This window comes from Dipodomys spectabilis, unplaced genomic scaffold (genome assembly GCF_019054845.1).
Source record: "Dipodomys spectabilis isolate Male_0828 unplaced genomic scaffold, ASM1905484v1 ptg000002l, whole genome shotgun sequence".
Lineage (NCBI taxonomy): Eukaryota > Metazoa > Chordata > Mammalia > Rodentia > Heteromyidae > Dipodomys > Dipodomys spectabilis.
In genome coordinates, this window is record NW_024870679.1 from 45630400 (window position 1) to 45655244 (window position 24845).

General features: G+C 42.3%; 1 protein-coding gene across 2 annotated transcripts in view; it reads right to left on the reverse strand.

The window, feature by feature from the left end:
* Inpp5b (inositol polyphosphate-5-phosphatase B) overlaps window positions 1–24845 on the reverse strand; it is a 70121-nt gene that overhangs the window by 6328 nt on the left and 38948 nt on the right. For both annotated transcript variants that reach the window (XM_042674897.1, XM_042674906.1), the window contains 12 exons: window positions 21902–22069; window positions 21328–21429; window positions 20297–20411; window positions 19111–19227; window positions 18014–18201; window positions 16071–16182; window positions 12010–12119; window positions 10051–10186; window positions 7041–7151; window positions 6429–6591; window positions 4238–4473; window positions 1632–1745 (listed from right to left, as the gene is read on the reverse strand). In XM_042674897.1, coding sequence (XP_042530831.1) covers window positions 1632–1745; window positions 4238–4473; window positions 6429–6591; window positions 7041–7151; window positions 10051–10186; window positions 12010–12119; window positions 16071–16182; window positions 18014–18201; window positions 19111–19227; window positions 20297–20411; window positions 21328–21429; window positions 21902–22069 — 1672 coding nt within the window. The remainder of the gene's footprint in view (window positions 1–1631; window positions 1746–4237; window positions 4474–6428; window positions 6592–7040; window positions 7152–10050; window positions 10187–12009; window positions 12120–16070; window positions 16183–18013; window positions 18202–19110; window positions 19228–20296; window positions 20412–21327; window positions 21430–21901; window positions 22070–24845) is intronic.

Below are 24845 nucleotides of genomic sequence, written 5' to 3' on the forward strand. Positions count from 1 at the left end.
TCAGAACCAGCTCCAGAACCAGCACACACACATAAACACACACACAACAAAGATGGAAAAAAGAGAAAGCCAGAAAAGAATCTCAGCTTTATGTGCAAACAAGGTTTATGAAAGTTATTTTCATTGGTTTTAGATATTTTATATTCACTTGTTTTATAAAGTGACTTAAAATCATGTAACTCTGTTGATAACAACACTAGTATATGTACTGATCACAATTTGCATTTGAAAGGAACTCTACAGAGAAGGTAGAAGAGCACAGTACTTAAAAATATGAATTCTGGGACCTAGGGATGTAATTCACTTGCCTAGCAGATGTGAGGCCCTGGGTTGGATCCCCAGCACTATAAAAACAATAAGAAAAATGTCTGAGGGATGGGAAGGTGGCTCAGTGGTAGAGGGCTTGCCTTGCACACATAATGCCCTGGGTTTGATTCCTCAGTACCACACTAAGCAGAAAAAGCTGGAAGTGATGCTGTGGCTCAAATGGAAGAGTGCTAGCCTTGAGCTGAAATGCTGAGGGACAGCGCCTAGGGCTAGCTAGAATTCAGGACCCACAACCAACAAAAAAAAAGAAAAAGGTTTGATCTCTTTTTTTTTTTTTGGGGGGGGGGAGGTGTCTGGTTGTGGGGCCTGAACTCTGGGCCTGGGCGCTGTCCCTCAGCTCTTCAGCTCAAGGCTAGCACTCTACCACTTGAGCCACAGCGCCACTTCCGGCTTTTTTCTTTTTGCTTATGTGGTGCTGAGGAATCGAACCCAGGGCCTCATGCATGCAAGGCAAGCGCTCTACCACTGAGCCACCTTCCCAGCCCAAGGTTTGATCTCTTAAGTCAGATTCCCACCTCTTCCCATTTATCAACTGTGGGATCCTTTACCTTTCTGGAAATTTGTTTCTTCATCCAAGACCCACTATGAGAATTAAATGGAGCAATTTGGTAATAAACACTTAGAACAGAGCTTGGCACATTCCAGCACCAATAATGTGAGGGTGGAAAAACGTGAAAACAGAACATCATAAGAACATATGTTGCTGGGCTGGAAGCTAAGGGTGTAGCTTAATGGAGAGCACTGGCCTAACATTTATGAGGGCTGGGGAAAAAAAATGTTGCCATGGTATCATACTCTGTAAAGATCTCCAGGGAACCTACAAACAGGTTAGTCAAATTGATCAATTGGCTCCATGAAACTTGCACAAATCACTCTAAGATCAGGCCTCTAGATTCATGGGTTCCATCTGGTCCTCTGCCTCTGCCTAAACAAGTTAGCTCCTCCCATTCCCAGAAGCTAGTGAGAATGCCTGCAAAGGACAGCAGGATGACATCCCAGGAGACTTCCAGATGGCTTTCTGACTGGGGGACCCCAGAGGCGTGGGGAAGGAACATACTGTGCTAAGAAGGCTGTCCTATTCAAGGCTACGTTCCCTTGGGGGAAATCAAGATCAAGTTCCACATGTAACAGCAGTTCTGGAGGAGGTACAAAACATGGCACAAGACCTCTGGAGGAGGAACAGCTGGAGGAAAAACAGCTTTCCACAGTTTCTGGGAGTAAAGGCTTTCAATGTAAAAGGTTCTTGGGGCTGATGGTCTCTCTCAAGGCAATGAGGCCTTTAATACAATTTAAACACAACCTACCTGCTGGATAGCATTTCGGTATAGGTAATCAACCATCATCCAGAGTTCTTTGGGGATTTCCATGGGGCTCTGCAGCTGGCTCACGTCATCTTCTGTCCATATTGGCATTAGAGTCTAATGGAAAAAAAGAAAAATCAGGACAAGATGGCCTATTGGTAGAACTTCTACCAAGCTGGGTTCAGGAGAATGAGTGATATGGGGACTGTAAACCTATGGAAGAAGGGAAGCAGTGCCCCTAACCAAACATTCCAGAAACAAAAATGAAGTCAGAGCCAGGCGCTGGTAGCTCAAACCTATAACCCTAGCTACTCAAGAGGATGGTTTGAAACCAGCCCAGGGAGGAATGTGTATGAGATGCTCATCTCTAATTAACCACCAAAAAGCTGGATGGAGCTGTGGCTCAAGTGGTACAGTGTTAGCCTTGAGGAAAAACAAAAATGAAGTTACGTGGGATAAAAAGGTGATTTTTGAGACCAGGGAGAGAGTTATAGCAAATAGTTTCAAAGAGTCAGATCAAATATGAACCATCTTCTTAGGGGTAAAAAAACAACAAAAACACTGTTCTAGAATTCCCCTATTAGAACCAAAGAAGAGGGTGGTGGTCTAGAGAGGAAAAAATATCATGCTTGGCACTCCAAAGATCTGAGATCCAACTCATGTGATTTGTGACAAACCAAGAGTCTCTAAATGAAAACGTGCATTGGGGAAAAAAAATGAAATCAGCAAATTACCATAAATCTGCCCCAAACTAGTTCCCCAGATATTTGAATTGTCTCCACAGGAACTTCTTTAGATTGAAGCAATTTTAGTTTAGGGTAACCTACTAAGGGATTAAAAAAAAAACTAATAATAGCATAATCTTGTGAACTTTCATTATTTTACAATCCATGGCTGTTCCTATACATGTGCTACTCACCCTCAAAATCCTATGTTGAAACCTAATCACCAAGGTGGTTAGTTCATAAGGGCTGTGCACCCATGAATGGAATTAGTGCTCTTATGAGAGGTAAGAGAGAAGTCCTCACTCCTACTAAGTGAGGACAACACAGCGAAAAGAGGGCTATCTGTGAGCCAAGAAAGTGGGTCCTCACCACACACTAAATGTCTTGAATTTCTCAGCCTCCAGAACTGTGAGTAGTAAATTTCTGTTGTTCATAAACCCAGAGCCTATGGTATTCTGTTACAACAACCTAATGAACTACGACAAGCCCTGGGTGTGAAAAACTGAAAAATAGTTGCATTGCATAGCTGTTCCCTTAGAGAAGTGTTGTCTCCCCCAACATAAGTTGGCTTTATCACTCTCTCTGACCCGCATACCCATATAATATTGCAGAAGTGATGATACTGGAGTTTTGGAGCTTGTGCTACCAAAGACCTTAGCTACTGCTCTCAGGCTCTTACTGCCATATATAGAAACCCAAACTCACATCCTGAAAGACAAGAGTCCATGAGCAGAGAGAGGCCCAGAAAGCAGCCAATACAGAAACATGCCATTACAGTCACCACCTGACTACAATACACAAGTAAGTTGAGGTGGAGACATGGCTTAAGTTGTAGAGCACCAGCACAGCAAGCAAGCTGAGTACAAGTGCAAGACCCTGATTTCAAACCTTGATACCAACAGCAAAAACAAAACAAAGAAAACCAAATTGCTGACACTAGTAGCTCAATCCTACAGTCCTAGCTCCTCAGGAAGCTAAGATGTGAAGATCAAAATTGAAACTCAGTCAGGCACTGGTGGCTCACACCTGTAATCCTAGCTGCTCAGGAGGCTGAGTTCTGAAGATCACAGTTCAGACCCAGCCCAGACAGAAAGTTCATGAGGCTGTTATCTCCAATAAATCACTCAGAAAACTGGAAGTAACACTGTGGCTCAAGTAGTAGAGTGCTAGCTCTGAGCTGAAGAGCTGAGGGACAGCACCCATGCCCAGAGTTCAAGCCCCATTACCAACAAGAACAACAAAAAATGCAAACCCAGCTGGGGCAGAAAAGCCCAAGAAACTAGCTCCGACTAATCAAAAAAAAAAAAAAAAAAAAAAAAAAAAACTGTACTGGAGGCTGGGAAGGTGGCTCAGTGGTAGAGCGCTTGCCTTGCATGCCTGAGGCCCTGGGTTCGATTCCTCAGCACCACATAAGCAAAAAGAAAAAAGCCAGAAGTGGCGCTGTGGCTCAAGTGGTAGAGCGCTAGCCTTGAGCTGAAGAGCTGAGGGACAGTGCCCAGGTCCAGAGTTCAAGCCCCACGACCGGACCCAAAAAACAAAAAGCTATACTGAAGGTATGGCTCAAGTGGTAGAGTACCAGCTGTAAGTGAAAAAGCCCAGTGAGAATGCAAGGCCTTGCAAGCCCTGGTACTAGCACTGAAAACAAAACAAAAAACCAAGTAAGCCTAGGTAAGACCAGCAGAAGAAAACAACAGTCATGAAAAACAACTCACTATTATTTTAATTTGGGGGTGCTTATTACACAGCAGTATATACCTGAAACACTAAGAAAGCTCTAAAAAGTTGAAGAAACTTAAGTATGTTGGAAGCAAGTACAGGAATATCTTGTTTAACTGGCTAGGTTGCTACATAGAACTAGATGTTTCCCTGTAGTTTGAAACTTACCAGCTCACTAACAGTTTCAAGTGGTAGATCTAAGATTGGCTCTCTCATGCAGCACAATGTATGAATGGGAGATCCGAAACAGCTGGGTAGGTAGTTCCCAGACACGGACAAAAAGTAATCCTTTCCCCTGTCCAAGTGCAAAACCAGAATATCCTCAATTTTATCTTCACCTGAGTTGAGTTTTGTGGCCGTGGTCTTATTTACAAAGAGCTCCAATTCAATCACAATGACAGAATCTACAGAAAAAAAAAATTAAAAGAAAAGTAACGTTGGCAAGGGAGAAACTAAGAGGAAAGAAGAAGGAAGAGAATAAGGGTTAGGAAAAGATAATAAAGTCTATACTAACCAACAAGTATCTATATGCTTAGCACTAACTAGTTGCAATAAGTTTATAGCCCAACTACGAAAATGAAGACAACAGAAACTGTTTGATAAACCAGTGCTAAAACATTCAGGTACTACTGTATTCACGGCTCAAGTGGAAGAGCACTTGCCTAGAAAATGTAAAGCTATGGGGCCAGAAACATGGCTTAGTAGTAGAGTGCTTGCCTAGCATGCACCATGCCCTGCATTCAATTTCTTGGTACCACATAAACAGAAAAGGCCAGAAATTGGCATTGAGGTTCAAATGGTAGCATGTTAGCCTTGAGCAAAGATCCTCAGGGACAGTGCCCAGGCCCTGAGTTCAAGCCCCAGGACTGGCCAAAAAAAAAAAAAACAGAAACAAAAAGGAAAAAAAAATGTAAAACTAGGAATTCAATTCCTAGTATTACCAAAAGGAAAGGGGGGGAGGGGAGAGAGAGAGGGAGAGAGAGCAAGAGGAAAAAGAAAAAAATTCAGTAGTAAGTAGTATAACCGAAGTTAGAAGTATTAAGTCAATAAGAAGGCCCGGATCAAAAAGCCTTTCCTGGGCTGGGAAGGTGGCTCAGTGGTAGAGCGCTTGCCTTGCATGCATGAGGCCCTGGGTTCGATTCCTCAGCACCACATAAGCAAAAAGAAAAAAGCCGGAAGTGGCGCTGTGGCTCAATTGGTAGAGCGCTAGCCTTGAGCTGAAGAGCTGAGGGACAGTGCCCAGGCCCAGAGTTCAGGGCCCATGACTGGACCCCCCCCCCCCCAAAAAAAAAAAAAAAAAAAGCCTTTCCTAAGCTGGGCACCAGTGGTTCATGCCAGTAATCCTAGCTACTCGGGAGGTTGAGATCTGAGGATTGTGGTTCAAAGCCAGCCTGGGCAGGAAAGTCCATGAGACTTTTTTTTTTTTTTTTTTGGTCATGGGGCTTGAACTATGGGCCTGGGTGCTGTCCCTCATTTAGCTCAAGGTGAGCGCTCTACCACTTGAGCTACAGCGCCACTTCCGGTTTTCTAGTGGTTTGTTGGAGATAGGAGTCTCATGATCTTTCTTGCCCGGGATGGCTTTGAACCACGATCCTCAGATCTCAGCCTCCTGAGTAGCTAGGATTACAGGTGTGAGCCACCGGTGCCCGGCCATGAGACTCTTATCTCCAATTAACCACCAGAAAACTGGAAGTGGCACTGTGGCTCAAGTGGTAGAGTGCTTGCCTTGAGCTGAAGAGCTGAGGCACAGCACCGAGGCCTAGAATTCAAGCCTCATGACTGACACACACACAGACACACACACAGACACACACACGCAGACACACACACACACACACACACGCAGACACACACACACACACACACACACACACACACACACACACACAGCCTTTCCTAAACCAGGTAAGATAGAGATTCTGAGCCAGTGGACCTTCAGCCTGGGAACTATTCACAAATCTCTGCCTCACCACACCTCATATAGTCTGAAAGGAGAAGCCAGAGGATAGATATGGTACTGCTCAATTTCTCTTTCACAAGAGCAGATCATTGAGGTTGATTATGCTAAGATAGGGGAAATGGCTCCCTTATACCAGCACCTGTTTTACAGTAATCTATGTCTTCTCTTCCTGTGAAATTAAGGAGCATACAAATAACTAAAAATGTTTCTGAAACTGAACACATGTCCCTCACCATTATATACTTTATTATGGATATGTTCAGCTATAAGGTTTTTTGTTTTTTAAGTTTCAGGCAGAGAACAAAAATGCTCAGAAGAAGTTATTTTAAGAGAATGAACCAAGACAGGGTAGGCATTCCTCAGACTAGAAACCAGAAACCTAAGAAAGAGAGGCCTCACCTGGCAGGAGGAATCCTCTGCTGGGGTTGGCACTAAGCCATTGTTTACAGTAAGATTCTTCATCAGGCTTGTTGATAAATTCAAACTGACAGGGTACTTGTCCATTATGAATTGTAAAGGATTCTACTTGTAATTGCATGTACTTCACATTCTGAAAACAGAACTGGGAACAAGCAAAGATCAGTCAGAACCAGTGCCCTGATACTTTCATACAGCTACTTATCCACATACCCCAAACAAGGAAGAAAACAAAGGACCATTTCTTTGAAATGTTTCTGCTTCAGGTATTTACCTAATAGAGTTCCATTACCACTGAAGACCAGTTATCTGTATAACCCGAAGAATCTTTTTAATCTCAAGAGAAGCATCAGTAGGAACACAAATCCACTGCAAGAACACACACCTGTTGTTCTGAAATCTAGGAGCACATCTGGATTATCTTCCAGTTTAGAAGACAAAACAAGCTCTCTTTCTCCAGTGAGCATTATCACCCTCACTCTATCTAGAAGCAGTCCCTCAAGAAAGACCAGAAACCAATCGTAGTAGATAAGGAGATTTAAGTTGTAGGAATAAAAGTGCTCAATGCTAATATTCTAAACATATCCATCCTACCTCACGCTTGGAAAGGGACACAGAAGGAATGTTGGCGTTTTCCATTTTATCCAGGGAGCGAACAATTTCCTCCAGAGTCTTCCGATAGAGTTCTTCATTTACGACCTTCACCTGGAATGGAAGCATCAGAGACTGAGTGTGGAGGCTTATGTTTTCTCATTCTTGGTGTACAGGACATTCACAGCATTAGGAAATAGCAGTTGATAACAATACAGAAAGGACATACTACATGGGCCACGAGGCTGATGGCTATAATCCTAGTGACTCAGAAGGCTGAGTGTGATGCCAGTCAAGGCAGAAAAGTTCTCAAGATTCCACCTCCAACTAACCAACAAAACACCAGGCTGGAGGCATGGCTCAAGTGCTAAAATGACAACCATGATCAAGGAAGCCGAGCAACGGCTCAAGATCCTGTGTTAAAGCCCTGGTATATAAGACAATGGTAAGAAAGACAGTATTAGAGTGATAGCATGTTGGCCACTACTTCTGTGAGGTCGTAGGCAAAAGATGCTCACAGTATGACTTTATTCTGTCTGATGCCACCCAAGGGATGGCAGCAAGAAGCTTTTCTATGACATGAAGCAACATTTCTCAAACTAAGTCTTAAATCCTTGCTGTCAGCCACGAAGATTTTGTTAGGCTCTCTCTTCTGTATTTTGGGTTATAAACTATATATATATATATATATATATATATATATATATATATATATATTCATTTTTCAATAATAAAACTTTCATTATAAAATTCCTTAGGCTTTTCTCTAACTATAAACACCCACATTAGTTCTGAGAGGCCAGTAGCCATATCCTTGAAATAAGGTACAGCACAACACAGAAGTCACTGATGAACAAATACACAGATAATGAATGAAAAGATGACCGACAACACTAGTCATCAGGAAAATGAAGCATGAAATAAGTATAGCTTTCATTTGTTCACTAAACTGGCATTTTTGCCAAATGATTAGCTGAGCACCAGTGGCTCATGCCTATAATCCTAGCTATTCAAGAGGCTGAGATCTGAGGATCACAGTTCAAAGCCAGTCGGGGTGGGGGGAGGGGAGGGGAGGGTATAGGGGTGCTGGGAGGAGCTGGGGAGATAGGAAGGGATGGGAAGGGGAAACAAAGGAATAGTCAACAATGCTTGATAAGAAATGTACTCATGGGACTGGGAAGGTGGCTCAGTGGTAGAGCGCTTGCCTTGCATGCATGAGGCCCTGGGTTCGATTCCTCAGCACCACATAAGCAAAAAGAAAAAGAGCCAGAAGTGGCGCTGTGGTTCATGTGGTAGAACGCTAGCCTTGAGCTGAAGAGCTGAGGGACAGTGCCCAGGCCCAGAGTTCAGGCCCTACAACTGGAGCCCCCCCGCCAAAAAAAATGTACTTATTATCTTACCCATGTAATTGTAACCCCTCTGTATGGTATTTTCACAATAAAAAAAAATCCCCCCCCCAAAAAAAAGAAGCCAGTCCAGGTAGGAAAGTCCATGAGACTGTTCTCTCCAACCATCAAGAAGATAGAAGGAAAGCTGTGGCTCAAGTGGTAGAGCATTAACTAGTCTTGAGCAAAAAGACTCAGGGACAGTGCCTAGGCCCTGAGTTCAAGTCCAGAACTAGCACTAAAAACAAAATAAAACAAAACAGTAAGTTGTACCTTTACTATCATGGAAAAATCTCCTAAGACATATTTAATAAGGAACAAAAAGATGCTCTCAGAATAATACATATAATGTTATCTCTTTATTTTGATGCTAGTCCTGGGACTTGATTTCAAGGCCTACCAGAGCTTTTTTGCTCAACGCTAGTCTACCACTTAAGCTACAGCTCTAATTCCAACTTTTTGGTGGTTCATTGGTGATAAGAGTCTCATGGCACAGGCGCCAGTGGCTCACGCCTGTAATCCTAGTTACTCAGGAGGCTGAGATCTGAAGATCACGGTTCAAAGCCAGCCCGGGCAGGAAAGTCCTTGAAGACTCTTATCTCCAATAAACCACTAAAAAACCAGAAGTGGCACTGTGGCTCAAGTGGTAGAGCCCTCGCCTTTAGCTGAAGAGCACAGAGACAGTGCCCAAACCCAGAGTTCAAGCCTCACGACCGACCAAAAAAGAAAAAAAAAAGAGTCTCATGGCTTCCTTCCTTTGAACAGTGATCCTTAGATTTCAGCCTCCTGAGTAGCTAGGATTGTAGGTGCTATATTTTTTACCAAAAAAAAAGCAGTGGGGGGAGAGGGATGGGATGTAGTCATTGGCAAAGCACTTGCCTAGCAAGTGCAACATCCTGGGTGCAATATCCCAGTACCAAAAAAGAAAAGAAAAAAAAAAAACACACATTTAAAATAAAAGAGGCTAGGTACAGTGGCACATGCCTGCAAATCCCAGCTATGTGGGAGATGTATACAAAGAAGGATCACAAGACCAGCCAGAGCAAAAATGCAAGACTTAATCTGAAAAAAAGTAACTAAAAGTATAAAAGGCTGGGGGAATGGCTAAAGAGGTAAATAAACCCTAGTGCTGCCAGTAAATAAATAAATAGGAAAAACATTTGGTATATTGTACACAGAATAGTGACATACTCACTTATAAATGCATAAAGAAAGATCTAGGGCTAGGAATGTGGCTTAGTGGTAAATTACTTGCCTTGCATGCATGAAGCCCTGGGTTCAATTCCTCAGTACCATATAAACAGAAAAGGCTGGAACTAGCGCTGTGGCTCAAGTGGTAGAGCGCTAGACGAGCAAAAGAAGCTCAAGGACAGTGCCCTGGCCCTGAGTTCAAGCTCTAAGATGGCAAAAAAAAAAAGAAAAAGAAAGATCTAGAAGGATATAACTAAGGGAATTGCTAGCTATATGGAAAAGTATACAAGTCTACTGAAATAATTATTAAGCTAAAACTATGTTACAAAGCTTCCTCATATTCAAGGACAGAGAAAGAGAACAGAAAGACAAAAAGTTGCCCTGATATGAAAAACAGTACCTTATAGAATTTTCCCAGGTACCAGCTTCCCACCTACCCCAACGTCAAACACTGAGCTGACAGGTTTGTGATCGCTGGTCTTCAAGGCCATGTGGCTCTGGTAACTCAGCTGAGTTATGTTCTTTCCTTTCCAGAGAATTCGGTCACACCAGGCAGGGGCACGACACTTCTCACTGAAATGCAAAGTCCATTCTGGGAACACTTCTGAAGAAGCAAGACCCACTGCTGAGCAAGTGCCCAGCTCAGGCAGGTAATAATGGGACAGTCTTAGTGCCCATGTACCCCAGGGATCTAACATTAGTCTGTAAGGAATAATATGTATCCTGTGTGCCATTAAAACAACTACGAAAGCTTCATGAAAACAGTTTACTGGGCTGGAGGCATGGTTCAAATGGTAGAGTGCTAGCTGTGAGGGGAAAGAAAACACACACATACACATATACACACACACAACACACACTTCACTGACTGTTCTTTTTGTTTGTTTTTCAAAGTGTTAGCAAGGATTCATTTTAGTAACTGGGGCTAAAGTAAGGAGAAATAGAAAAAGGGAAACATTTCCTGCTCCCCTGGCAGGAAATGAGAATTAAAGACAGCTGACTCTCTGTCCTCTAGCCTCCTGTGAAAATTAGGACATAATAATAAAAACCATATGAGAATAAGAGCACTATGGTCCTTCAAAGACAGTCCTTAAGGAACAAGCTCTGAATTCCTAGTCCTGAAGTCAAATCCCGCCTCTCTACCACTTATTGTTTAAGAGGCTCTTTGATTTTTCTACGGTGCTGTGGCTCACATCTATAATCCTAGCTACTCAGTAGGCTGAGACCAGAGGATTGTGTTTCAAAACCAGCCCAGGCAGGAAAAAGTCTGTGAAATTCTTATCTCCAATTAACCACCAAAAAGCCAGAAGTATGGCTCAAGAGGTAAAACACTAGCCTTGAGCACAAAGCTCAGGGAAAGTGTCCAGGCCAGAGTTCAAGCCCTAGGACAGGTGAGAGAGAGAGAGAATAAATATGAACAAAGTATATTATATGCATGCTTGGAAATTTCATGATGAAACCCCTTATTATGTATAATTTTGTTTTTATTTTTTGTATAATATATTCTCATAATTTCATTTTTAAAAATCATACCTATTCTAATAAGTGAGATGATGTAAATAAGATATACCAAATAGCATGTGACACACAGTAAGCACTAATAAAAAACAGTATCAAGCTGGGTGCCAGTGGCTCACGCCTGTAAGCCTAGCTACTCAAGAGGCTAAGATCTGAGAATCATGGTTCAAAGCCAGCCCAGGCAGGAAAGTCCGTGAGACACTTATCTCCAATAAACCACTAGAAAAAACTGGAAGTGGCGCTGTAGCTCAAGTGGTAGAGTGTTCGCATTGAGCTGAAGAGCTGACAGATAGTACCCAAGTCCAGAGTTCAAGCCCCACAACCGACAAAAATAAAATAAAATAGTATCAAGGGGCCAGGAATGTGGCTTAGCAGTAGACTGCTTGCCTCACATGCACGGTCTAGAGTTAGATTCTTCAGCACTACATAAACAGAAAAGCCCAGAAGTGGTGCTGTGGCTCAAGTGGTAGAGTTCTAGCCTTGAGCAGAAAGAAGCTCAGGGACAGTGCTCAAGCCCCAGGAGTGGCAGAAAAAAAAAATAGTACCAAGCATATAATAATTAGATATAAGCCAAGTTAGTTTGAACTACTGTAAGCACAGCTGACCTATTATGGAAGCCCAAGGCAGTCAAACAGACAATCTGTGGGAAGGCAGGCTGCTTAAGTGAGCAGACACTGATAGGAAATGTTCCCCCTACCACCCTGCCCCAATTTCCTGTAATTCCTTTTTATAAATATGGAAATTTTTACTGGAGTGAAAAACACAAGGAACGTCATAGAAAAATCATATTCTTCAAGTCCATGAGGTCTATTGCTTCCCAGAATTTCTAGGTTACCATTTGTTCAACCCTCTGGAACCATTTCTGACCTCTGACCTACCTGGTATCCCAGTCATCAGAGCCAGTGTCATATTTGTAGGTAGGCTGGAATGTGAGCTCACCCTCAGTGAAGCCTTCAAAGACAGTCTTTGCAGCCACCTGAATTTTGAGCTGTATAAAAGGATGGGAGAGAAAATACTTCAGAATATAAAGGTTGATACTTGAGAGGCAGGCAGAGATCAGGGAAACACAACTCAAAGCTGGCCCAGGTATAAAAGTTCATAAAACTTCATCTCAACCAATGGCTGGGTGAGTTCTATGTGCCTACATCTCCAACGACATGAGAAAGCACAAATAGGAGGATCACAGCCTAGGCCAACCCAGGCATGAAGTGAGATCCTACTTCAAAAATAACCAATACAGGGCTGGGAAAGTGGCTCAGTGGTAGAGTGCTTGCCTTGCATGCATGAGGTCCTGGGTTCAATTCCTCAGCACCACATAAGCAGAAAAAGCCAGAAGTGACACTGTAGCTCAAGTGGTAGAGTGCTTGCCTTGAGCTGAAGAGCTGAGGGACAGTGCCCAGGCCCAGAGTTCAGGCCCCACGACTGGCAAAAAATAAAAATAACCAATACAAAAAAGGGCCAGAAGCATGGCTCAAAAGGTCAAGTGCCTACCTAGCAAGTCTGAGGTCCTGAATTCAATCCCCAACATCATCAAATACACAAACAAGTCAAATGTTTAATTAATAAGAAAGAAAATCAATTTGAAATCCATACCACTTGAGCTACATGTCTAGCCCTTTGTTTCTGTTATTTTTCTTTTTTTGGGGGGGGTGGGGTGGGGAGTCCGTCATGGGGCCTGAACTCTGGGCCTGGGCACTGTCCCTCAGCTCTTCAGCTCAAGGATAGCGCTCTACCACTTGAGCCACAGAGCCACTTCTGGCTTTTTTCTTTTTGCTTATGTGGTACTGAGGAATCGAACCCAGGGCCTCATGCATGCAAGGCAAGCACTCTACCACTGAGCCACCTTCCCAGCCCCTCTGTTATTTGTGCCTGGCCATCCTAGACCAAAAATCCTCCTGCTCTTCTCCACTTTTCAAGCAGCTACAACTGTAGATATGAGACTCTGTGTCTGGAGTTTTCCTTGGATTTTTGTTGTTGGTGGTGGTGGTGGTTACAGAGCTTGAACTCTGGGCCTGAGGACTGTCCCTCAGCAATTCAGCTCAAGGCAAGCGCTTGAGATAAGCCACTTCCAGTTTTCTGGTGGTTTATTAGAAATAAGAGTCTCACGGATCTTCCTGGCTTTGAACCATGATCCTCAGATCTCAGCCTCCTGAGTAGCTGGGATTACAGATGTGAGCCACTGATGCCCAGCTTTTTCCTTGAATTTTAAGATAGGGTTTTATTATGTAGCCAAGCTGGACTCAAACTCTTGATCTTCCTGCCTTAGCCTCATACTAGGATTACAGGCATGTAATACCATGCTGGTCTGGTGAATCATTTTTAAGGCTCAATCCCTTCTCATCTCCCTCACCTGTTTCTTTTGAGTAAAGATCTCACTATATAGTCCAGGCTGGCCTTGAACTTGTGACTATCCTGCCTTAGCATCCTATGTGTTGGTATGAGTATGTACTATGCCTGGCTTTAAGAATCTTAAATCTGTATCTAGAAGCCTGAATGCCACCTCACTGAGATGTCTTAAACAGCACTAGGTACACTTCAACATACTTTCTCAGCTCCAAGTATCAAACATATCATCCATCCAGCATAGTTGCTTCAAATATATATACAGAGAATTGTGCTCTTAAATTGTGTTATGTGAACTAGAGGAAATTAATCTGCCTTGATTTTCCCATCTGTGAATTTGGGATTTATGACAGAACCTACCTCATAGGCTCATTAGAAAAACTGCCAACAATAAAATAGTGTCTGAGCCAGGCTCCAGTGGCTCACGTCTATAATCCTAGCTACTCAGGAGGCTGAGATCTGAAGCTCACCGTTCAAAGCTAGCCCAGGCAGGAACATCCGTGAGACTCTTTATCTCCAATTAACCACCATAAAACTGGAAATGGTGCTGTTGCTCAAATGGTAGAGCACTAGCCTTGAGCTGAAGAACTCAAGCCCAGGCCCACAGTTCAAACCCTATGACTGGAAAAAAAAAAAAGTGTCTGACACATTTTGAAAGGAATAGTAACATATTGCATTAAATCACAGGGCCCCATCCAAGTCACACACAACAAGTAAGAAAGCCCGCATGTATTCCTGCCTCTTCCTTGGGACCACACTTGGTACTGCATGGATTGGTGGAGAACTGTCATCTCTAACATAGGGGACACAGCCACTTGCCAACTTTCTGAAAATGATTTTCTGGAAACATTATCAAAGGAAAAAGCAACAGAAAGTAATTTTAACATTAGGTATGAATGTGCTGGGTGTTAGTGGCTCATGCCTATAATCCTAGCTACTCGGGAGGCTGACATCTGAGGGTCATAGTTTGAAGCCAGTGTGGAAGAAAACTACATGAGACTCTTATCTACAATTAACCAGCAAAAAATAAAATAAAATAAAAAAAGATCTGGAAGTTGAGCTGTGGCTCAAGTGGTACCATGGCTAACTTTGAGCAAAAAAGCTCAGGGATAACACTCAGGCCCTGAGTTCAAGCCTCAGGACTGGCCAAAAAAAAAAAGGTTTGAATGGAAGAAGATGCCTCTTGAATTGATACATATAGATGTTAAAATCACATGGAAAGTAGATAATACACAAAGTCCGATACTAGTACTTCAGGAAGGACCAGAAAGGACAGCAAATTGAGGTGGATAGCAAAATGGGAATGCCTCAATCCTAAGCACAGATGAAACAGACAGATATGGATAATGCTGATATAAGAATTGAGTAGAAGAAGCTGGGTGCAGGTAGCTCATGCCTGTAATCCTAGCTACTCAGGAGGCTGAGATCTGACGATCACGGTTCAAAGCCATCCCGGGCAGGAAAGTCCATGAGACTCTTATCTCCAATAAACCACCAGAAAACCAGAAGTGGTGCTGTGGCTCAAGCGGAGTGCTCACCTTGAGCTGAAGAGCACAGGGACAGTGCCCAAGCCCAGAGTTCAAGCCCTACGACCAACAGAAAGAAAGAACGAAAGAAAGAAAGAGAGAAAGAAAGAAAGGAAGGAAGGAAGAAAGAAAGAAAGGAAGAATTGAGTATAAGATAAAAAAAAAAGAAAAAAAACTAGAGAGAGGAAAAAAAATGGGCCAATAAAGAAACTAGCCTATAAAAAAGAACTTGTGGGCAAGGATAGGAGGCAAAATGGGGAAAGCAAAGGAAGAGGTGACATTGTCCAAAAAAGAAATACACTCATTACCTAACTTATGAAATGGTAACCTCTCTACGCAACACCTTAATAATAACAAAATTATATTTTAAAAAAAGCAAGCAAAATTAAGATTCTCCTTCAATTAATCTACACTGGGAAAGAAAATGATAATAGAAAGATTTAGATTCATGACAATACTTAGGTTATTAAAATGAGGAGAGTTTAGACTAAGAAAGAAAAGAGACATTTACATTCTGAACAACTCTGACCACTAGAACAGGATTCAAATTTAATGAAAGGAGTAGTAAGAGGACAGTGAGAAAGAAAGACATTTCTCATGTCCTGGAAATGGCTAATGACAAATGCTGGTAGAGAACAGCAGGTTATAGAACTAACTGCTATTAGAATTGAAGAGAGGAACTGAGAAAGATTCCAGGCTTACCCATGAGGAAAAGGATGCAGGTAGCAGGAGGTTCATCCTAAGAAGAATTATTAAATCATCTCAAAGATACCAAGTAGTTTCTTTATCGAAGTTGGGACCCTTTCAGTCTGAAATTTAGACTTCTTGAATAAGTGAGAACATGTTCTTGCTCTCAAAGGAGATAAAGTGCCTCAAGGAAAGAGCCAATGGGGAGACCACTACTGAAGAGAGAAAAGAGAGAAAAGTAGATGAAAAGAAGAAACTACTGGACATCAGGTCCTCAGAAAGCTCCCATGTTGAGGAGGAAGTTAAGGGCTGGGAAGCCAGGCTTCTCTGTGCCCTCACAGCAGAAGCAATTGTCCAAAGAGGACAGAGGTGGCCATCTGTACCTGATCATATGCATACAGGGTTTGAAAGGCCTTCTCTTCGATGAGCTTTTTCACTTTTTCCACATCCAGCTCTTCTATCCTGTAGTTGAGGTCCCCCAGCCACAAGATCACACTGTGAGGACAGAGCACAAAGGTAACAAGGTTTAGGAGGGACTTTAACCCATCCTTTCCAGGGTGCTCCAGACAGAAGTGCCCTGAAGTTCAGCCTTTTGGGAGCTGGGTAGGGAAGTGACATGGCTATTCCACTTTTTTTTTCTTTTGCCATCCCACTTAGCACCATGTGAAAAATGTGACTGACTTACAATTATCTTGGCCCATGATCATTATAAACAATGTTGAATTCTCCTTAACTATTTTGTTCTTATATGACTGAGAAAATAATCTAATAAGATCTCAAAGTAATGCTAGACATGGTAGCACATACCTATGATCCCAGTACTTGGGAGACAAAACAGGAGGGTTTCAAGTTCAAGGCCAACCTGGACTACACAGTGTATTTGAGGCTAGCCTGAGCTATATACATAGCAAGACCTAATCTCTGTCTCTGTCTCTCTCTCCCTGTCTCTCTTTCTCTCTCTCTCTCTCTCTCCCTCTCTCTCTCTCTCTCACACACACACACACACACACACACACGCACGCTCACAGATGAATGAATGAACCCGAAAGCAAAATCACTTATCCCATTGCTGGGAAGATGAAAAAAGAACCAAGAATAGGAAATGATGATGATCTCTCAAGAGCCCCAAACCAGATAATGCCACAAAGCCTTTGCTGCATTACATACATTCCACTTCACAAAACATAATCTCAGTCTCCAGATAGAATTCCTCCAAAAGGATCAACCTTTGTAGTGGAGCCTGGATTTAAACTACTGAGCTCCTGAGCAGTTATGACAGTGGTTTGTTACAACTGCTGCTTTTGGTAAAAGCAAACTCAAGGCTTTCTGATGATACTGATATCACACATCTCATGAAGTCTGAAGCCAACAATCATATCATTGGAGAATGTGAATAGCAGTATGCACACTACCAAATAATGCATCCACAGGCTAAAAGCACACAAACTGACACACAACTCATAAATTACGATACCACAGGTTCACTAGAATACAGAAGCTCAGCTGTGAGAGATCCCTGCAGGGGGTCTTGGAGAAGAAAAGCCATCATGCCAGCCTCCAGAACACCAACAAGCCAGAGACAGCTCCACTGCAGCAGGACAGAAGAGGATAACTTTATTTTCAAGCAAGCACCATGGCCCCAGTGGCTTCCTCTTCTTAAAAAAAATGGCATCAGCTTCAACTATTACCACAAAGCCTGAAGTTCAAAGGCTTTGCATTCAGACAAATAGCAAGGTTTAGCCATAAATGAAACAAAGAGGATGAACACAAGTAAAAGATGCTCTAGGGGGAGATGGAAAGGGATGGGATGGGGAAACAAAGGAGGAGGCAACAATGCTTGATAAGAAATGTACCCATTACCTTGCCCGTGTAATTTTAACCCCTCTGTACGGTATTTTCACAATAAAAAAAAAAAAAAAAAAAAAAAAAAGATGCTCTAAGCAGTTGCAACTGTAGCTTTGTAAAGTAAGAGGAGAAAAAGAGCCAAGTAGAGGCAAGTAGTATTGTCCAATTCTCTTGTGCTCCAGAAAGAATACGCAGAAATTCCTAAAACATAATACTAAAAACTGGATTGAGCTGCTTGGGTTTTTTGTTTGTTTTTGTTTCTGGCTACCTTTCTCATAATGTTATATCTAGACACATTCACATTAAAATAAATTTAATACTCTTCCAGGGACAAATGATGCTGGAAAATGATTCTAGAAGTCTACCAGATGGTAAAGTTAGGGAACTAAGAACTGCCAAGAAAGTTGGCAGCTAGTACCCCCTCCCACAACTGCACACATCACACACATGGAGAACCTCACAGGAAGAAGCCCAGACTCACTCGTGCTTGGTGATGGTGAGAGGGGGAAGACTTGGGTCAACCTGACAAAACTGCATCCGAGAACAAATGTCTTTATAGTCTTGGTTCCTCCTCTCATATTCTTCTGTGTGGGCTGCCAGGTGCGAATTCACAACACAAATACTGGTGTTGTGTAACTGGAACCTGATTGCCACGCCACCTTTGTTACCCTATTAAAGGATAAAAAAAAAAATATATATATATATATATATATATTTTATAAACATATATATATCCAACATACAATTATGTCACAAACTTTCAAAATATTTTGTCTTAAGCCATCTTACTAATAGCTTTATGAGTTTATTTTTTCACAGATAAGCATACAAATCTAGTGTTAGGCATATAACTCAAGTGGTAGATTGACTGAATAGGAAGGCATAAGGCCCTGAGTTAAAATCTAGTACCTAAAAAGATTTTTTTTAAAGAATCCACAAAGGTACAAGGATTAGTCAGTATTGAAAGATGAGTCCAGAGCCTGGCTCTCTCAATTTACTGCTCTTTTCTCCTATCACAGACAAGCCATGTGCTCTCCTTTCTCTACCAAAAATTCTGTTGGCCAGATGCCAGTGGCTCATATCTGTAATCCTATCTCCTCAGGAGGATGAGATCTGGAGATCATGGTTTGAAGCCAGCCTGGGCAGGAAAAGTTCATGAGACTGTTCTCCAGTTAACTACCAGAAAACTGGAAGTGGTGCTATGGCTCAAAGTAGCAAAGTGACAGCCTTGAGTGAAAGCTCAGCTCACGAGTTCAAGCCCCATGACAGACCAAAAAAAAAAAAAAAGGATCTTGCAAATCTGCTGTGAGCATTCTGTTTTTCTTGATGACCCAACACAGATTCTGCACCATTCTTCATGAAATTGTCAGGATTAACCAGAGCCTCTAACACTAAGTAACCAGGAATACAGGTGCTAGTTGGGAAAACAAGCTGAGACTTTACTACCAGATGAACTCTAGTCTGTTCAATCCAGCTCTGCTTGAGGGGACACTGGCTCCCTCAAACTAGCACTGATGTAGTACTGCCAAAACTTGGGAGTCAAGGTCTTTAATGGCAGAATATCAGGCAAGGACTCACCATTCTCCCCATAATTCCTGTCCCCACAGTCTCAGCTGCCACTTCAGAGATATATGCTGCATGTTCCTGTTTGACATATAATAGCAGCATAATCCCAACCAGTCGGATGAGCTTTACCTAGAAAACATTCAAGTTATGGCATGAGAGAGAAATTGTAAACAGGAACAAATGTCCCTAAAGAGAAGTAGTCTTAAAGCTGGCTGACAGCATCAACTCCCGCATGCTGGGATGTAAGATTTGACTCACTGAGCACACTTTACACCTAAATGCTCCCAGTTGACCAGACTCTGAACATTCCCACCCAGAGGCACCTGTTCGAAGGAGATGGAACTGAGAACAAGAACAGAACTAGAACTGGCTTACAATAAAGGTCACTGAAAGGAAAAAAATATCTTAGAATTTCTCTACCAGTAGCACAAAGTTAAAAGGTAACTGGGGCTGGGAATGTGACTTAGTGGTGAATACTTGCCTAGCATGCATGAAGTCCTAGGTTCCATTCCTCAGTACCAGATAAACAGAAAAAGCCAGAAATGGCACTGTGGCTCAAGAGGTAGAGTGCTACTCTGAGCACCAGTGGCTCGCCTATAATCCTAGCTACTCCAGGAGGCTGAGATCTGAGGATTGCAGTTCAAAGCCAGCCCCGGCAAGAAACTTGTAAGACTTATCTCCAATCAACCACTCAGAAAACCAGAAGCAGCACTGTGGCTCAAGTGGTAGAGTGCTCGCCTTGAGCTGAAGAGCTGAGGGACAGCACCCAGGCAGAGTTCAAGCCTCACGACTGGCAAAAAAAAAAAAAGGTAGAGTGCTAGTCTTGAGCAAAAGAAGCTCAGGGACAGTGCCCAGACCCTGAATTCAAGCCCTATGACTAGTAAAATTAAATTAAATTAAAAAAGAATAATAGCCAGGCGCAGGTGGCTCACGCCTGTAATCCTAGCTACTTAGGAGGCTGAGATCTGAGGATCGCAATTCAAAGCCAACCCGTGAAACTCTTATCTCCAATAAACCACCAGAAAACCGGAAGTGGTGCTGTAGCTCAAGTGGTAGTGTGCTAGCCCTGAGCTGAAGAGCTAAGGGACTGCGCTCAGGCCCAGAGTTCAAGCCCCATAACCGACAATAAATAAACAAATAAATAAATAAAATTAATAATAATAATAATAATAAAAGAGGTCTCTGACTTCTCCCTGACCTTTGCATATTTGGCATCTGGATGAAGACTCTCTGACACAGCTTTAAACCATTCTTCCTCCTTTGGAGTATCATGAAAGAAAAAGGCTTCCTTACTCAGATCCAGCTCCTGGAACCTATTAGAAAAGCAGCCAGTTAAGACAGTAGAGGAAGACAACATGGATAAAATGGTTTTCAAACTGGTTTAGAAGCTTATGGCCTAGCTACACTACAGAATCCTCAAGAGGGAATAAAGATAAATATTCAGAGCCAAAGAGCTAACTGATGTATCCCCATTTTACACCTACCATCCCTGGTTCATTCAAGGATCAAAATGAGAACTAGGATTCAAACTCAGTCTACATAAATTTCCATCTAGGCTTCCTTTTCTGGCCTTCCAAACCAACAGGACACAAGATAATGGTGGCAAGATAGTACATGTAAAAAAATGATTTGAAGCTGGGAAGTTGGCTCAGTGGTAGAGTACTTGTCTTGCATGAATGACGCCTGGGTTCCATTCCTCAGCACCACATAAGCAGAAAAAAGCCAGAAGTGGTACTGTGGCTCAAGTGGTAGGGCACGCTAGCCTTGAGCTGAAGGACAGCACCCAGGCCCAGAGTTCAGCCCCCATGACAGAGAAAAAAAAAAAAAAGATTGGGCTAAGGGAGCAGCTCAATGCTAGAGCCCCTGTCTAACAGATGTAAGTAATGCTCTGGGTTCACTTCCCAGCACCAAAACAAAAGGACTTTAGCTAATCGTCCTTACCTGGCAAAAAGTATTTTTTGCTGAAAAATTCAGTTCAAGATGTACAGATTTTAACAGAAGGTAAACTAAGAATTAAATATTAGTATTAAAATGCCAAGCATAGTACTTTGCCAAACTTTTGTTTACTAAGAAGAACATCAAACAGAGAGGCAGCTGTTATTCAACACATGCTCAGTTTTCAATTCTTTCATCTGTCACAAAGACTTGACTACATATTCATGTCCCCATCCCTTCATCATAGTTCAGTGTTTTTGAGAATGGAGAGATGACCAAAAAAGAATCACTCACCCTACACAGTACACATCTGGTGCCTGGATACCATGGCTCAGCCAGGGGCGGAGGCATTCTTTCGGGGATTGTCCATTTACATTGTATGTTCCCACAAAAAACCTGTCCCCCAAGAGAATTGATCAGCGATTTGGAGACAATATGGAGAAAACAGGGGAAAGATTTTACTTGGCTTCAGTCTCTATAAATGGCATTTTTAATATTATTTATTCATTTATTTTTCTAGAGCTGGGCTTGACTCCCAGCCTGGGCACTATCTCTGAGCTTTTTTGCTCAAGGTTAGTGCTCCAAGTCATCAGCAAAAAAGCCACAAGTGGAAGTGGTAAAGCACCAACCTTGAACAAAAAAGCCAAGACTGATACTCAAATCCTTAGAGTTCAAATCTAGTACCAGCATGCAAAATAATAATAATAATAATAATTGAAAAATCCATTAAAAAAACAAAAAACAACAACAACCTGGATGGGATCACTCTTTTTGAAAATGAGGAGAGGAGAGGTTCTATAGTACACAGTTCGCTTTTAAATTCAAGGTGTGGGAGGGAAGTGCTTGAATTCCAGGCCCAGTTAGTTACCTGAAGTTCTGAATGTAGGTGTACTGCTCTTCTTTCTGAAGTAGATGTGACTTCACAATTGTTTCTCTCAGCCCAAACTTTTGCACTGATAAAATATGAGCCTTATCTGATACTGTGATGGTGGAAGAGCGAACCATGTCAGAGATTTCAGACTTGGATTTATTGTGCCTGGAAAAATAAAAGCATTTTTATATTATTTTGATGAGTCCTTGATGGCAAAATAGGTGAATATAAGTCAAAGATAGACATTCCCACAAAGAAGCATCTGAATCACAGAAGACTATAAGAGACCAAAAGTAAGCTTATTTGCTACAACACACATGGAGAACTTACTGAACTTGTATGTTGTTGTTCACATAGTATATTGGTATGGACAGTAGATTCATAGACTCTTAGACCAGAAAGGGACTTTGAAGATAATCTACTATGCTTCATTCATGTTCAAGTGAGAAAAATTAAAGCCACCATCATTTACAAATTTTCTAGGCTGGATGGTGGCACAGTGTGGACTAAAATTCAGACAGGACAATGCTCTTTCTAGAACCCTGTGCATCATCTAACAAGACTTCAAACCTTTCAGACCAGGAGTCAATAGCTCATGCTACTTAAGAGGTTGAAATCTGAGAATCTCAGGTTCAAAGCCAAGCCTGGGGAGATAAATCCTTGTCTTTTACTTCCAATTAACCATCAACAGCCAGAACTGGAGGTGTGGCTCAAATGGTAAAGTGTCATCCTTGTGCAAAAAAAAGCTAAGAAAAACTCAAGGTCCTGAATTCAGATTCCAGAACAAGCATGTGTACACTAGTGCATGCAGGCACATGTGCATATGAACACAGAGGGAGACACACACACACACACACACACACACACACACACACACACACACACACACCTTCAGATTTTTAGTTTTGCATTGCATTCTTTTTTTTTTTTTTGAGTTGGTCATGGGGCTTGAATTCTGGGCGTAAGTAAGCACTGTCCCTGAGCTCTTCAGCGCAAGGCTTTTGCTCTACCATTTGAGCCATAGTGCCACTTCTGGTTTTCTGGTTTCACAGACTTTCCTGCCCGAGCTGGCTTCAAACTGTGATCCTGAGTCTCAGCCTCCTGAGTAGCTAGGATTACAGGCATGAGCCACCAGTGCCTGGCTGGCTAATTCCACTTCTATATCTCTATTTCACAGGAAGTCACCTAAAATAAAAGGAAAGGCAACAAGAGCCAGGTAGTGGCTCATACATGTATGTAATCCTAGCTACTCAGGAGCCTGAAATCTGAAGATTGTGGTTCCAAACCAGCCTGGGCAGGAAAGCCCATGAGATTTTTAATCTTCAATTAACCCACAAAAAAGCCAGAAGTTTTGGCTCAAGTGGTAGAGTGCTAGTCTTGAGCAAAAAAAGTTCAAGGACACTGCCCAGGTCTTGAGTTCAAACCCCAGGACTGGCATCGAGAAAAAAAGGAGAAAGAAGGAGACAGTGGGAGAGAGAGAAGGAGGGGGGGGGAGGGAGAGGGAGAGAGAATATATACTTTATTATTTGTATAGTACTTATACTATAAATTATCCAAGTACCAACTTAAGCAAAATCTGACATATTTACCTATCAGAACCATGACAGTTCCAAGAAAGTTTTGTTGAAGGTTATTTAATGAACCAAGATACATAAGGCACTTAAAACATTCCTAACACTTAATAAATGTCTAATGAGTGTTTATTATCACTACTATGTACATACTAATTAAGGCTATGGAAGGCTTTATCTGTGTAAAACACCACAGCCCAAGTGTAGGTAAAGAAGGACTGATCTGGAGCTGGGAATGTGGCTTAGTGGTAAGAGTGCTTGCCTAGCACACAGGAAGCCCTGGGTTCGATTCCTCAGTACCACATAAACAGAAAAGGCTGGAAGTAGCACTGTGGCTGAAGTGGTGGAGCATTAGCCTTGAGCGAAAGATGCACATGGACAGTGCCCAGGCCCTGAGTTCAAGCCCCGGGACTGACAAGAAAAAAAAGAAGGATGGATCTAGCTACATTTCATTTAGGAATTGTTCATTGTTGCTGATGGGCTTCATTAAAATCTTGACAAGATAAAGTGTTTTATCCAGACCAGATGATTCAGGCTATGATCAATAGGGGGCATTGGAATCTAGACTAAATATACTGTAATAGTGTGTCTCCTGGAAAATTTTTAAAAGTAAATAAACCACAGATTAAGGCCAGCCAGGACAGAAAAGTCCCTAAGATTCCATCTCCAAAATAACCAGCAAAAAAAAAAAAAAAAGTGTGGCCAATCAAGCAAAAGCAAGTAAAGCAAGTAGGAAACCCTGAGTTTAAAAAGAAATAGTCCATGTAAAAGGATGGTGCTAACCATACACAATAAGCGTTCAGTGAATGTCAGATGTTTTTTAGGAACACATCTTAGACCCAGGCTACTTGGAAGAACTTACACCATAAACAATAACAGTCACAGTTCTCTCTCTACTGGTAAGAGCCTCAGTCATAAGAGGTACTAAAAAAAGGGTTAGCCGGGCACTGGTGGCTCACGCCTGTAATCTTAGCTACTGAGGAGGCTGAGATCTGAGGATTACACTTCAAAGCCAGCCCGGGCAAGGAAAGTCCATGAGACTCTTACCTCCAATAAACCACCAGAAAAACGGAAGTGGCGCTGTGGCTCAAGCGGTAGAGTGCTTGCCTTGAGCTGAAGAGCTGAGGGACAGTGCCCAGGCCCAGAGTTCAAGCCCCATGATGGAAAATAAATAAATAAATAAATAATAAATGTAAAAATCAAAAAAGGGTTGCACCAGGCCCTGCTGGCTCATGCCTATAATCCTAGCTACTCAGGAGGCTGAGATCTGAGGATAGCAGTTCAAAGATAGCTCAGGCAGGAAAGTCCATGAGATTCTTATCTCCAATAAACTACTCAGAAAAAGCCTGAAGTGGAGCTGTGGTTCAAGT